Consider the following 15,289-nt stretch of genomic DNA (forward strand, 5'->3'; position numbering starts at 1 on the left):
TCACACAGGGTTTGAGACATAAACAGACAAATTGTCCTTTCCCAGACAGGAATGTGACTATTAATGTTATTTTTAAAAGGGCTAATTACCAGAACATTTTTGATTAGTGACAGTAATGGATTATGGTCAGATTCCTTAAATCTATGGCTTGACTTGGATCCAGAGGGAAGAAGAAAAAAGTGGGAACTATAAAGATGTGATTTTTCTTAAAGTGGGTAAAATGCAAACTAGGCCAGTTAATAACCATTTCAAAGGTCAACAGAGGAATCAGCAAACAGAATTAGCCTAAGGGACAGACCTTGAGCAGATTACTCTAGTAGACATTAACTTATTAAAGTTTCTCTGATCTTTGATCCAACCTTTGCCTCCTGCTACACGCAGCCACTAATCACTAGGGTGATTTCGACCTATAAAAAGCAAGAGGTCTGTGTTGGCAGTCACATCTCCAGCTTCCTACACACTGCCATGGGGCATCTTAAACTCTTAGCCTTGTTCATGGTGTGCTTGCTGCTCGTGAGTCAGGTAAGGATAAGGGGTAAGGTCTTACCATAATTCTGGGCAAATATGCCTGTAACATGACAGCCTTTTGGGGCAGATTGCAAGATAACTGAAGGAAAGATGGACCTGTTTCACTTTTGAAGCTCAACCTTTACTCTTCCCCTTTCTCTGTAAGGCAGGTCTTTTTGTTGTTGTTGTTGTTCAGCTGTTTCTAACTCTTCCATGATCCTACCTGAGGTTTTCTTAGCAAAAATACTGGATACTGACGTAATTTGTCATTTCTTTAGCTCATCTTACAGATGAGGAAATGGAAGCAAACAGGGCTAAATAATTTGTCCAGAATCACAGAACTAGTGTCAGAGCTACTGTCCAAAGATTTGAACTCATGAAAATAAGTTTTCTTGACTCCAGGACTTGCTGCACTATCTAGCTGCCCCTGACATTGGGCTAAACAAAGGCTTTCCTTATTCTCCTAATCTCACAGGGCTGCTGTGAGGAAAGCTAGAGACATTACTTAACTGGTATCTATAATGATCATCACTTTCCACTCTATTCTTTAGGTGGGATCATCTCCCTTGCCCAAACAGAGCTCAACCCAGAGAAGACTTAGAAGAATGACCCCCTTCTGGAGAGGTGTCTCCCTCAGGCCCATTGGGGCATCTTGTCATGATGACTCTGAATGCATCACAAGACTATGCAGGTACTTACAATTTGGAGGCTGTGTGTGTGTGTCAGGAACAATTTGGAGAGAAGGGAGAGTATGAATGCAAGAGAAATAATAGCTAATGAAAACTGCTAAGATTTAGATAGCACCAGGTATATGACTGGCACTGTGCTAAACACTTTACTATTATCTCATTTAATCCCTACACAATCATGATTATCCCCATTTAGCTGATGAGAAAACTGAGGAAAAGAGAGGATCACACAGTTAGAAAGCGTTGGAGACTGATTTTGAACTCTGATCTTCCTGACTACAGGCCACATCATTCTAGCCCCTGCATCACCTACCTACCAGAGAGGGTACAAAAGGAAAAGAATGCCTGTTAGGTTTAGGAGATAGAAGGTTTAGAAGGTTTTAAGACACAAGGACATTTTATTTATTGAGATAAAGAGAGAGAAAGAGACACAGAAAGAGAGATAGAGAGCGATGCATATACATCCTTGTTTCTTCATGACTGGCACAAAACTGGGACTATAGTCTGGGACAGCGATAGATCTTAAGGGTACAGGGATTTAGGCTTGCTTTTTTTTTTTTTTTTTGGTCAGTTTAGCAACAATTCAGGTAATCAGGACTGTTTAGAAAGACAAATTGCACTTTCTCTACCATATAAGAGTCCAAAATGGGGCAACACAATAGAAGTTTTAATTTACATACATGTGCATCTGTTTATGTATATATGCATTATGCATGTATATATATGCCTCTGCCATTAACATGTCTTTTTATTCACTTAGGAAAAGACGCTGTTCCCTCAACATGACCCAGGAATAATATGTGAACTGAAAAAAAGAGAAGAAAGCAGCTGCTTCTAACAATGCTCCGTTCTATGGAATATTGATTATTAGCTGCATAACTCCTGAAATTATCTGTGAAGCTGTTTTACTATTTAATATTTAAAGGCAGATAGATGCATACCTTTACTCAGTACCATTCTTAAAGAACATGAACACATGGATGAAGACCTTCAAATTTTTGAACTTAAGAGTATGTATTTTTATATGCATGTATTTTTGTTAAAAATTGAAAAATTAAACTTTTTAAAAAATCTTTTCCTAACAATCAAACAAATCTGGAATTCAAGCTTTTTGTGTATGGAATGTAGAAAAATACATCTATTATTTTATATAACGGGTTAGAAAAATTTTCAGTCTGAAAAGTTGAGGGAGGAGGTCAATAACATGTTAAAGAATAGGAATAATACAGTATGATGTTAAAATTTAAGACAAAAGTCTATAATTTCAAAACCTATATGTGTAACACTGATCTTTCACTTATGTTTCCAGTGACAAAGTTATGATCAGTAACTCTGACACCCTTCTACTAACCTTCCAAAAAATACATCATGCTTTAAATTATCCTCAAGGGAACTGAAAAATCTTGTAAATTTATCAGAGACAAATCTTACTCTAAGAACAAAGGTCAGAATAAGAGCTAAAACTTTCATACAATATCATTTCAACAATCTGATTTCTATGCACATGGATCACATTATAATCCTACTGATCAATTAAGAAGCAGGAATAAGATTTGTGATAAAGTAAAAATACATCTACCAAAACATGTTTTCAAAGAATATGGATCCAGTGCAAAAATATAAAATAAGAATCCAAACTAGAAGAGAAAAAATAGAAGTGTAAAGAACACATTAATTATAAAGTTTAATACAGAAAAATCTATTTGATATTTATTAAACTTAGGTTTTTCCAGTTATGGTTTTGCATTATACAAAGCATTTAATGACACAGTAGTTAAAAAGATCTTTACAAATTGAAATGTGATACCCTTTTCTCCAAATATTTTAATTGCCATAAATTTGTTTAAAAATACACATTAAATGCATGTTTCAGACACTCTAAACTTTCTATAATCTCAATACCACAAAATACATAGAATATACTATACAGATGTGGAAAAATCTAGTTAGTATATAATACTTTGCTCACCATTAACAGCTTTATTACGTGAAATGCACATATTGACTTTAAAATCCTAACTTCTGAGCCCCAAACTATCCCTTGAAATTTAAGTGTATTGCAACAAATAAAACTCACAGTATATATTTTAAGTTTTGGTTGAAAATGTCAGATGCCTAAATAATTTGGATAAAATAAATGCAAAACAGGGACTTAAGTCATATACAAATAAAGACATCTTGTCAGTCACTAAACAATATTTTTTCCTTAGGATCAACCAGGGCTTACAAGTTAGCTATTCTCCCCAGCTTCCCTTCCATATCCCCCCCCTCCCCCAACAAACAAAAACAAAACAACAAAAAAACCTTAAACCCTTATTCACCAAATAATTATAATTTCAAATAAGATAAAGGATTTTAAATAAATATATAAGCACTTCATCCTCCATATATAAAACTGCTTAAAATCATTCAAAAGGGAGACCAGATACAAATTCTAGGACCTGTGCTTGCTAACACCATGTCTGGTCTTAGGTGAACTTTCAGGCATTCGTATCAATGCAGTCAACTCAACTAGTGAGTACTACAATACTGATGAATGCTCAGTTGAATAATTTGCTAGGGTTACGCATAAAGTCACAAAAACAGGGACATTTTTTGAAAGTCTACATCACCAGCTAGTGGAATAAATATGGGCCCTCATGGCATAGACTTGAAAGGCAGCATTTCCGGTCACTTTTTCCTGATGAAATAAAACAGGTAGAGAATTTCAAAGGTGAATAGTTATAATTAAACCACATTTCTGGATAGCCTTTTCTTGCTTATTTTAAGACATACTGAATAATGGCATAAGATTAATGGGCTTATTCTCCAAAGGCTATTTAAAAGCATGAGAACCAATCTGCAACTTTAAGATTTTCACAGGGCAAAATCTGTTTACGTACAGCCCTAACTCCCAGCTTGACCTCTTGTGGTGGAAGTATCAAAGCTTCTTCAACTGAACTATTGGTTAAGAGACCTAATGGAACTTAGAAAGAAGTACTTTACCTTTAAAATCAGTCTTAACGATAATATTCTAATAGGTGACTTCTGTTTAGTTCTAGTCTCTAGAAAGCCAAAAGTTGCTCCATTAGCTTAATAAGCACTTTTAGAAACCACCAACCCTGGCAAACTAACGTAAACTGTTGGTGACAATTTACTCAAGTCATCTGGAAGTAAGTTAACTCATGTATCATTTACTTTAATGCAGAATTAATTTGGGTCCATATTACTTTTTACTGGGGGGAAAACTCACTTCTCCACCATACCTTATACTAAAGCTAAAGATAATGAGATTTGTGTTTCAAAGAATTGAGGAATTCTAGTCATAGACTCTATAAGGTTGTACAATGGTTACTCCCCAGTGGGGTGAGTTAAAAACTTGGACTTGCTCAGGCTTAACATAACCTACTTCATACAAAAATCCCACTAAGTGCACCTGTGACAAAGCAAAATATTATATAAATAAAACACACAATGAGGCCATTTTTATCCAAATAGCAATTGGAAAATTAAGACTCCTCTTCACCTGATTCCCCCCTCCCCCCCTTACAAAGCCCTGACATATTAATAAAGGGCACAGATACATTTTAGAATGAGCTTACTGCAAATAAACTCTTAATCTAAAGGAATACACATTGCACTCTTGTACATTACTATGCAACAAATGTCACTGAATAAGTGACAGAAATGTCACTGAGAAAGTGACTTAGGTCAATTTAATAAATAATGTGGAAACGGGTGCACTAAGCTAAAATACTAACACATATATACTTTAGACAAACTGATTTCATGGTTTTTAAAAAATACATTATATATAAAGTGAGTATGTGTACATAATTCTAAAGATTCAAACTGCTCGCTATTACACCAAGAAGAGTGCAGAATGTACTCCTTTTATGGCTAAATTATCTTCAACCAAAATGACTGGGACTACACTGGATTCACATGGATTATTATTATTAATAATCCACTAAAAATGAATGTCAAAACCTTGAGCTGTAAAGATGTTTTCTGTAATCTTGCTTCATAAAGAGAAACCCAGTTGCTATAAATCAAATAAATTCCATAATATTTTAAACTTTCAGCCAATACTAAATAATGCTGTCTGAGCCAGCCTGATCTGATTATGATGTTTCTTTAATTAAAAGAAGAAATGGATGTGGAGAAAAGAATTTAGTCAAACTACAAGTGGTTCAAAGTGCAACACTGATATATAAATATATATCGATCCACAATAATAGGAACCTTCTTGGTATAATAAGAAGTGGCCTTTTCCCCAAATGTTCATTATTTGAGACTGGTTTACAATGTTGGCTTAGGCCAGAGTTTTTCAAACACCTTCTTTGGCAGACTTATGTACAAATCTCATCCTGTGTCACAGCATAAAACTCCTAAAAAAGCCACCTTCTTTAAGGTTTGCTTTAAAGGAGGGAATATTGGTGCTGTAAACAAAAATCACGGATAAGCCACCTCACTAGGTGGAAACTACAGGTCTGCTTCTTGAAGCAGGATTGAAGGGGATGAAAAAAAAAAAGATCTTGACAGGTGATGATAATGGCCGGGAAGAAAAGTTACATCATTTCAAGAGGTTGGGGTCCTTACGACCTAGCTCAGCCAGGCTATGTTGAGGCTCCCAGAATGAAAAAAGCATTGTTGGACATGACAATATTCCATACTTTGGTTGTATATAATGGGTAAAATATTAGCTAAATTATGTATGTATGATAGGAAGCAGAAAAAATTAGTCTTTAATGAAACTATGTGATCTGTTTAAATAGCTGTATTTCCAAGATGATCGATATATTAAAGGTCAGATCAACTTTTTGTCATTAGCTATGTTCAGTTTTAAAAGTTAAATAAAAAAGTCACAAGAAACTTGAGGTGGAAAGTTCACCTACAAAAGAGAGCCAAATATCCAGATGACTGCAGACACAGAGTCAGGGAGGCCATATTCTACACATTGCTACTGGGGTTTCTGCAAGAAACCATGGCATTTGAAATAGAATTACTCAGACCCAAACTTTCTATTGCCTATTACTAACTGGAAGGAAATACTTTTCAACTGAAAAGAATTTGTCATCCCAGTATGAATACAATTTTAAGGAAAATATTTTAGTGCAGCACCTTTCACCATACATGAGAATTTCTATTCACAACCACACACACACACACACACACACACACACACACACACACACACACACGTGTGTGTGCAGTTTCTGCTGACCATTAGGCCATACAAAGGTATATAAAATACATAGGGCCTTAAGGTCCCCCAACACACTGTGGAGCTAAAAGGGAAAGACTGTATCTGCTTTGATGCTAGCTGAAAAACTTTTTACTAAAACATCATTACAGACTTTACAAGAAGGTTCTTCTTTGAATATAGCCCCTAACAGTCAGTCTCTCCTTCCTTTTTGTCTCTCTGTCACTCATTCACTTACTCACACACACACAGATTAAATTCAGAAGGGTGCTAAACTGATAGAAATCTACCAGAGGAAAAGTTTTCAATTCCACATTGGTCTGCTAACTTTCCCTTCTCTGACAGTAGAAAACCATCTCTTTTTTTGGAAGTATAAAACAATCAAGGAAGCCCTATAAATATGCAACTATAATACAATAAAAGCTTGCTAGTTTGTAAAATATGACTTTAAAAGACCAAACTCAGAGGATAAAATTGCAGTACTTGATGTTGTACTATGTTTACAACTCAACATTCAATTCTTTTTTTTTTTTTTTTTGCACTTGCCATCCTTTTGGCACGTGATGATAACCCAGAAATTGAGTGCAATCTTTTTTTTTTTTTTTTTCCTGAAAGCATATATGCATTTCTGGTACTGGGAAGAAAATCTGCTTCTTTCAGCAGCCTTATATAATCCAGACTCCCTAGTTTTAGACTAAGTCACTATACTAAAGGGTTACCATTTATAAAAGCAAATATTTCTACATGGTTAGTCTTAAAGAAAATGAAATTTTACCTAAACTACTGCACAAAACCAGCTGTACACAGTAGACCTGGTCCTCCTGTGACACTTCGTCTGTAAACAGTCCATCAAGTCTTCATCTAAATGTTAAAGATTTAAGGCACACCAGACATGATAGGGGCACTAAGCAAAGTACAAACAGTACAGTTCTCACCTTGTATTCCAATAAGCACCTTGTATGGAAAGGTACTTTGGTGCACAACTTTTACAAAAGCAGCCACTTCAAACCCATGGAGGGCTCTCCTTTTACTTACAGTAAGATACTTCTCTAAAGTGAATATTCTGCTCCCAACAGAAATAATCATCACTCATTGGGGGCCTTCATAATACAATGGGGTAAATACATGATTAAAACAAGTTCTATGTCTCCAGATTAGAACAGTTTTACAACTTTGCTCTAAGTTGTAAGATAAAATAGGACACACCTGAACTCCAGCTCATTTCCACAGCAATCAATGTACATGCATATCAGAATATCACAAATGAATCCACAAAGAGAAAATAAAAAGAATTCTGAAGATGGATATGAATTTTTGAACAAAACTTCTCATTCATTGGAAGAGACAGAGATTGTAATGACTCTAAGGAATTTTCTAACCCATTTTTTCAAATGGTTAAATATACTGTTTTCAATGCAATATCAAGTGACAAAAACAATGAGAATAAAATTACAACAAAATTTTTTTAAAAGTTCAAGATTGTCCTTTCATTAAAAAAAAAAAAAACAAACATAAAACTTCTGTATGATGCATATCTCCTAGAATTCATGTTCTTGATCTCTTTAATAATTCATTAAATATAAGTAACTCTAACACTGTGAGACTGCTATGGTATTATTAAGTGTGATCATGATTTTTAAAATAACAAACCATCTTGAATCAAACATGATTTCCCCCCAATCTAGAATGTTATATTCTAATATTTAAATTTCTTTTCACATGTTCAAGAAACCTTTTTGGGTCCTTTTCCTTAACATTAAGTACAAATTCTGCAATATTAAAACTGTAGTTGTCATTTAAGATTTGAGTAAGAGGCAACAGACATGTTAAATACATGTCTTTACATTTGAGAATATAATAATCCTCTTTTACAAGCTTTACCACATGGAGACATTACTGAGAACAAAGTTTAAAGTACATAAATAAAAGTGTCTGCATGAAATTTCTGCTAAGCATTTGGTAGGATAAATTTATAGGTAGAAATAATTATTAAAAGAGTCCCACCAAATTGGGCAGTTAAAAAATTAAAAATAAATATGATTTAAATTGATTACTTATGCATTACAACTAGAATTCCAATCCCATTTCAGATTAGCTAAAACTGCATCTTATCAATATGCTGCAGATGTAAAAATACTTAAATAACTTTCCAAATAGGGAATATTTTAGGAGTCCATTAACATGATGGCTTTGGGTTTAAAGAAAAAACAAAAAACAAAAAACAAAACAAAACAAAATACAATAACAAAACAACAAAAACCAAAAACACAACTTTTACATGAGACAGTGAGGCAGAAGCATTCCTTGCTCTTAGTGTTGACTAAGCAGTGTTATGGCAGTCTTCCTTATTGATATGACACAGTGTTGTGGAGAAAAATCAGAGGCAACGAGAATATGTTCTGGGTAAGAATCCTTCAGTTCAAGATATCAACTTGGCATCCAGACGAAGCCAATGAAGTCCCTGCCGGGTGTAACGAACTAGGTCTGTCATGATGCTTGAATTAAAGATGAGAGGACCCATTACTTTATCCAGTTCAGCAAAGAACTCTAAAATGAGGAAAAACATCAATTAAATCAAGATATCCATAATTTATGAGAAGAAAATAAGTTTTTTCTTTCCTTCTCTGAGAAACATTAAGCAAACTATATTTAAAATAGTTATTTTCCTATGGAACATTCTATACCTCATGCAAAGACTCACTAAATTTCAGCATCAGAAGAGATTCCAAAGTTTTCTAGTACAAACCTTAGCTGTACAGAAACCCTTTCTACCACATCCTAGACAAGTGATCACTAAAACTTCCAGGTGAAGACCTTTGGTAGAAAAGAATCCACTCTTCTGAAGCATCCAATTCTACTTATGGTTGGTTTTTTAATCAGAATTGTACTACACTGCCTTAGGAAATCTCCCATTTTCCAATTCAATTTGGCATCATTTTATTCTTTCTTTTACTTGGAACATAAAGACTGGTGTTTAGAATATAGAGGATTCTTACTGAGCCAGTTTTAGAAGATGCTTTTTTAACTACAAAATACGTCTCAGTGCTACATTCCTCTAACTAGTTTTCACTACCAAAAAAAGCAAATTAAATTTTAAGTGAATTAACAATACAGCTTACATTATATTTTAAATCTTAGAGCAGTGGACACACACACACACACACACACACACACACACACACACTTTTAGAAGAATTCAAAAAGTATCACTGAGGCTGACTTAAAGTTTTGGGGTTTCTTTTTCCTCCCAAAAAGCTGTAACTTTGTTACCAAATGAGACTGTACTCTCTCTATAATTTATTAAGTCTCTAAAAGTTATCATAGCTAAAAATTTCATCACTTTGTGGTCACCCTAACACAGAGCTTCTCCTTATTCAGTAAGTATGATCCTTACAGAAGAGGGTTATGAACACATTATCTATATTGTCTCTTATCAGGTCTAGGATCAAAACCTTTCCTTTTTAACTTGGTAGGAGCCACTGACTCTTACTTTTTGCAGGTATGTATATCTAGAGCCAACTTCCCATCACAACGAAGCAAAGATATTAGTAGAACAAATGTCTGTACTATAGTATTAGTCTTACAGGTATCCTTATTAAAAACTAGAAATCTACAAATTAATGTCATTAACCCTAAAACAGATTATACAAAATAAATACCAATACTTTAAAAAATACCAAGACTTATATTAATCAAAAAAAATTAACTTGTTTGGTTTTTTAAAAATCCATCTATTATCCTCTTAATACAATGATTTCCTCAGACCTACCTTTTTGCTCCTTAGAAAGCTGTTCGGCTTGGTCCCAGATTTCCGTAGCATAAAGGAAGTTGGAAGTGACCTGAACATAGCTGGCTGCCATCTGGTGGATTCTCTGTGGAATTGTTACTGAAGAACTGCTCCCTGAAGTACTGCTTGCCCCTGAAGTGTAATTTCCTGAATTGCCAGGAGAGAGCTTTGGAGAAACTGGAGAAGGCATTCCAACAGCTTTGCTGTATGTACATAGAAAGAAAAGGCAATAACTTTGATTGTGACATGGTGCAGAGAATATACTGAAATTCACCATTTTCATAAAATCTTAGAATAGGGGGCAGCTGGTTAGTGTAGTAGATAGAGCACCAGCCCTGAAGTCAGGAGGACCCAAGTTCAAATCTGGCCTCAGACACATAACATGTCCTGGACTCAATTGCCTCAGCAAAACAAACAAATCAATCTATCAATAACTAGTAATAAATAAAATAAAATCCTAGAATAATGAAATGGCTTTGTATTTCACAATAGGTATGTAATATAAAATCGTTTCTTAAAATAGGCAATGAAAGAACCCAGTATTTTACTTTGACCACTATAATGTGTTACACAAATTATTTATTTATTATTAGCATTTTTTAATTATAGCTTTTTATTTACAAGTTATATGCATGGGTAATTTTACAGTGTTGACAATTGCCAAACCTTTTGATCCAATTTTTCCCCTCCTTCCCCTCCCCCAGATAGCAGATTGACCAATACATGATAAATATGTTAAATATACAAATTATTTAACAAGACACAGCTTGTTTTTATTTAACAACAGGCACAGCTTTCAACTATCTTCAGTACTCTAACAGTAGTTTCTTATAGACAAGTGATAGTTGTGATAGTAGCTTTATGCTACTTTGACCTTTATAGGACTAATTCAGAAAAAGTTCCAAAATTCATTACTATCTTACCAATGGATACTAATATATGATGACATGCTAAGTAATTACCAGGATATCCATTTAGGAAAAACAATTTTATATAGTTACACATATATAATTTTATATGCAGAATATATATTAAAAATACATCTGAAAGTGGAAGAACAGTCAGCAAAAATTTAATCTCAAAGCAAATGAATGAATGCACAATATATAGGCATTTCAATTCCAATCTGAAGTATTAAAAATACTAATGTTTTAACCTGAGGATACAATTTTTAAACCAAAATTGGAACAAAAAAGTCCATAATAATAAAAATCTACATATAGTGTAGGGAAATCAAATAGACAAAATTACTATAGATAGCAGTCCCTTCCAATCTGAATAAAATTTTTTGGCTCTCCCTTCATACCACAGAAGAATTTTTTCTTTTATGGGGGTATTTAGAGCATCTTGCTGTAAAGTTTAGGTGTCAATTACACACACACACACACACACACACACACACATATTTCTGAATTTCTAAATTTTTTGTTTTTGTATCATCTGCTGGGCTTTGCATGTCATCTAAGGTTCTCACAAAAATCTCCCCAAATTCCCATTTAATTTCTTGGACTAACCCTCAATGTACTGAAACCACAATGAGGAAAAGTCACAATGTGGAAAAGATAACTCTACTTAGAGGTGATGGTATAAATGAATGCATCTAAGAATTTTGGGGATACAAATATATTTGTTCTTCTGAAATAACTTTCCTAGATCAGTGGCCCTCATTAATCTTTCCCCTCTCTTTAATACTTGTCAACTCTTGAGCTTTTACTTCTGTGGATTCCCAAATTTTTATCTGTAATTCTGACTTCTCTCAAGCTCTACCCACAGTTCCAATTGCCTTTTGACATCTGTACTTATGTGATGTCCTCAAAATTCAATAGATCTGAAACCAAATCGATCATTGGAGGCGTCCTCTAGTATCAATTGGAATGTTAGTATTTGGGGGTGGGGAGCCCACTCCTCAAAATTTTTCTCCTTAGTTCCTGTGTTACAGGTGGGTCTAGTAGCAGCGGTTTTTAAGAGCAGAGAAGTAAACCTCTGCCCTGCTCACTTGAGGGTTTCTGAGTAGTTTCAAGGTCAAATATCCTAAAAGTTTCAGTTTCAAAGGAGACAAATTATATCCAGTAATTTAGCTAAGAATGTCCCAAATTTTTAGGATAAAAAGCATGGCAATTCTTTAGGTTCAATCTATAAAATTTTCAAATGTCAATATATGGAACTGAGCTTTCTGAATAAGGAAGTACAGTATATATTAACTATTTTTATTACCAACTATAACATAAATTTATGTATTCAACAAACATCAAAGGACTATTAGGAAATAATTTTTCTTTCACAGGGTAAGAATAACATTACCTACCTTCCCATTCCAGGTGATGGAGCTTGAGAATTATTATAGGAATTCTAGAGACAAAACACACACACAAATTTACTTGTCAGTTACATCAACAAATATCAAATGTTTACTATGTACAAACTTTGTATTTGCCAAAGCAAGCAAAAAGCATGTTTTTTTACCCTCAAAAAGAACTTATAATCCTTTATAAAGAGAAGTCACATGTGCATACAGCACAGATGAAAGCCATAATAAAGAAATATATGAATACAAAAGAGGGAGATATTACTCTGAGTTTTGGGGAGATAAAAAGTAAGTTGTGAAAAAGGTTTTATGAAAGAGCAGTCGCCTAGAAGTTTTCAGAAAAGCAGGAAGGGCATCTCAGGCAAAAGAATTGATGAAATAAAGCTACAGAAGTGGGAATGTACAGAGCTTGTTCGTGGATAGCTTTGATGGATAAAATTCAAAAAAGGAAGGGTGGGAGTGGATTGTAGATGGTCTTGAATGACAATAAACGAAGTAGGGACAGAAAAAAACAAATGCAAGGAGTTAAGAGTCTATTTTAAAGTTTAATGAAAATGGCATTTATATACTGAAATATTATTTACATATGGCTAAATAAACTGTTGAAGATATCTAAATGGAATTTCAAAGAGCAGTTCACCAAAAACCTGTCTTATTGGAAACCCTACCTAAGTCCCAACAATCCTCAAAATGAACATTCAACACAGTCATTAACTACCTTCTTCTCCTCAAAAGTCCTCCAATACTCAGATGGCTTGTAATGTCCTCCCCACTCCCCCGGTCTTCCAATATCCAGAAATATTATAAGGACATTTCTAGCAGCAGTGGAAAATGAAACCCCTTCACAAAATTACATTTGAGAATCTGAATTTATATTTCTATCAGCTACATTTACCTTTAAATGTTCAGTTAATGTTTTTGAGTATTTCAAAGCATTTTCCTTCTTCAGCTTAAATAATCTCAGGTACAATAAGGACTGGCACCGAAGACTTTAAAGAGAGAGAGAGAGACAGACAGACAAGAAAGATTTGTTTACAATGTCAATACTGGACAGCTCAGGAAAAAAAAGTCACTTTTTGTTTTTTCAAGTTTATTTGAAATAAATGGTTATCTAAGTTGACAATGACATTAGACTTAAGTCATAGGTAAAAATAACTCAAATACTAATATTACCAGAGAAGATAAAATTACTATCAATAAAAATTTATTAAGAGCCTAAGATTATTTAAGTGCCAGGCACCGTCCAAAATGTGCTAAGGATAAGTTCTGAAAATATAATGGGATACAAAAAGAAGAAAAAAGTTCCTTGCCTGAAAGAGCTCATAACTTAATGGATTATTAAAATACTAAAATAGAATTAAGGAGTAACATTATTACTAATATTATTAATTACTAAATAGAAACTATATACATTGAACAAGGTAATATCATTGATATCATTATGATTCTAAGAGTAACCAATTAAGCCCCTATTTCTGAGACTGGCTCTTTTTATGACTTCCTACCCTCAAAATAAGCCATAAAAGTATAGAAAGTCGGCCCATTACACTTCCTATATACCTGAGACATCAGATATATTCCAAGAAAAGTTCCTATACTCTACCAAGACTCTACCCAAAGTAAAATGAAGGGATATATCTGGCAGACAACCTCCCTCCATAATGTCTTATAATTTGAAAGATAGAAATCTCTTTTTTTTTTTTTTAAACTTCTTGTGTCTTATAACACAGATCCCAAAATCAACAAAAACAAATCCCTAACAAAACAAAAAGCACCACTAATAGTGCATATTCAAATCAGAAAGCATTCTGTGTTTATCACAACCTGGTGCAAATGTAGTACTTTATACAAATCTACACACCAAAGAATGGCCAGTCTTTTATCTGCAGCTGTAGCATCTGGTGCCAAGTAATTCTTCAGCTTCATAGTATATCTGTAACATAAAGTAATACACAGATTAGTGAACACAAAATGTAAGCAAAATCAAATACTTCATTTAATCTAGTTACTTCTTTCCTCCCACCCTCCAACATCTTAGAATCAAACAAATTCAAAATTAAAAAAAGTAGGAAATCATTTAATTCAGAAGTCAGTCACTCTATGTCAATCCATGATCAAATTTTTGTTATTAGCTGCATTCTTCACATCCAGATCAGTTAATCAGCATTAATGACCTTGCTGATGCAGATATTTCCATGTACTTACTTAATTAGCTCTACAGTCTCTGAATACATAAGGAATGGAGATTTGAATTCCTGAGCATTTTTCTCCAAAGCATTCCCACATTCAATGAAGGAAACCACAGCATCAAGATAATAGACAGCTTTCTCAAATCTATCAGACTAAAGAGAAGGTACATATAATAACAAGGAAATATTAGTCTGCAAAGAAGGCTAAAATCAAAGCAAAAACTATAGTTAATTCCAAAAAACTATATATAAAGGCCAACATACCAAAGCATCTGCATTGTGTTTTAACTTTTTAGCTTCTTGTAAATAATGATCTGCTGAATAATTCCTGCAACAGAAATGGGAAAAAAAAAACCTTTTCTAAGATAACATTCTATTGTAGTTTAATATTCAAATTGTTCAATGTTCATAGTTACATACAGTATGTAATCCAAAGTTATTTTATTTTGCAAATATATTAATTGTTGCAAGCAAAATATAAATCAACAAAGTTTTGATTATTTCATTATTTCCTATTGCCTCTAGGATATATTACAAATGCCAAAATTTGGAATTTAAAACTCTTTGTCATTATGGCACCCAATTCTGTTTTCAAGCTGACTTATATTACTTTCTTTTCACACAATC

At 33.7% G+C, this 15,289-nt stretch overlaps 2 protein-coding genes across 3 annotated transcripts in view; one reads left to right on the plus strand and one right to left on the minus strand.

Annotated features, from left to right (window-relative positions):
• Positions 1–404: 404 nt before the first annotated feature.
• LEAP2 (liver enriched antimicrobial peptide 2) lies at positions 405–2,290 on the plus strand. The gene is made up of 3 exons (XM_051978253.1): positions 405–522; positions 1,059–1,198; positions 1,957–2,290. The coding sequence occupies exons 1-3, from the start codon at positions 466–468 to the stop codon at positions 1,991–1,993; spliced, it is 234 nt and encodes a 77-aa protein (XP_051834213.1). The 5' UTR covers positions 405–465; the 3' UTR covers positions 1,994–2,290.
• A 4,609-nt stretch (positions 2,291–6,899) lies between these two features.
• AFF4 (ALF transcription elongation factor 4) overlaps positions 6,900–15,289 on the minus strand; it is a 79,980-nt gene continuing 71,590 nt past the window's right edge. For both annotated transcript variants that reach the window (XM_051978251.1, XM_051978252.1), the window contains 7 exons: positions 14,927–14,990; positions 14,679–14,815; positions 14,335–14,406; positions 13,369–13,462; positions 12,474–12,517; positions 10,151–10,371; positions 6,900–8,928 (listed from right to left, as the gene is read on the minus strand). In XM_051978251.1, the coding sequence (XP_051834211.1) occupies positions 8,801–8,928; positions 10,151–10,371; positions 12,474–12,517; positions 13,369–13,462; positions 14,335–14,406; positions 14,679–14,815; positions 14,927–14,990 (760 nt within the window). In that variant the 3' untranslated portion in view covers positions 6,900–8,800. The remainder of the gene's footprint in view (positions 8,929–10,150; positions 10,372–12,473; positions 12,518–13,368; positions 13,463–14,334; positions 14,407–14,678; positions 14,816–14,926; positions 14,991–15,289) is intronic.

Source organism: Antechinus flavipes, chromosome 2, assembly GCF_016432865.1.
Source record: "Antechinus flavipes isolate AdamAnt ecotype Samford, QLD, Australia chromosome 2, AdamAnt_v2, whole genome shotgun sequence".
NCBI classification, from domain to species: Eukaryota; Metazoa; Chordata; class Mammalia; order Dasyuromorphia; family Dasyuridae; genus Antechinus; species Antechinus flavipes.

Coding starts and splice junctions, on each gene's coding strand:
- LEAP2 (XM_051978253.1), top strand. CDS start 466: ATGGGGCATCTTAAACTCTTAGCCTTGTTCATGGTGTGCTTGCTGCTC. Junction 523..1,058: donor GCTTGCTGCTCGTGAGTCAG/GTAAGGATAAGG, acceptor TCTATTCTTTAG/GTGGGATCATCTCCCTTGCC. Junction 1,199..1,956: donor TGCATCACAAGACTATGCAG/GTACTTACAATT, acceptor TTATTCACTTAG/GAAAAGACGCTGTTCCCTCA.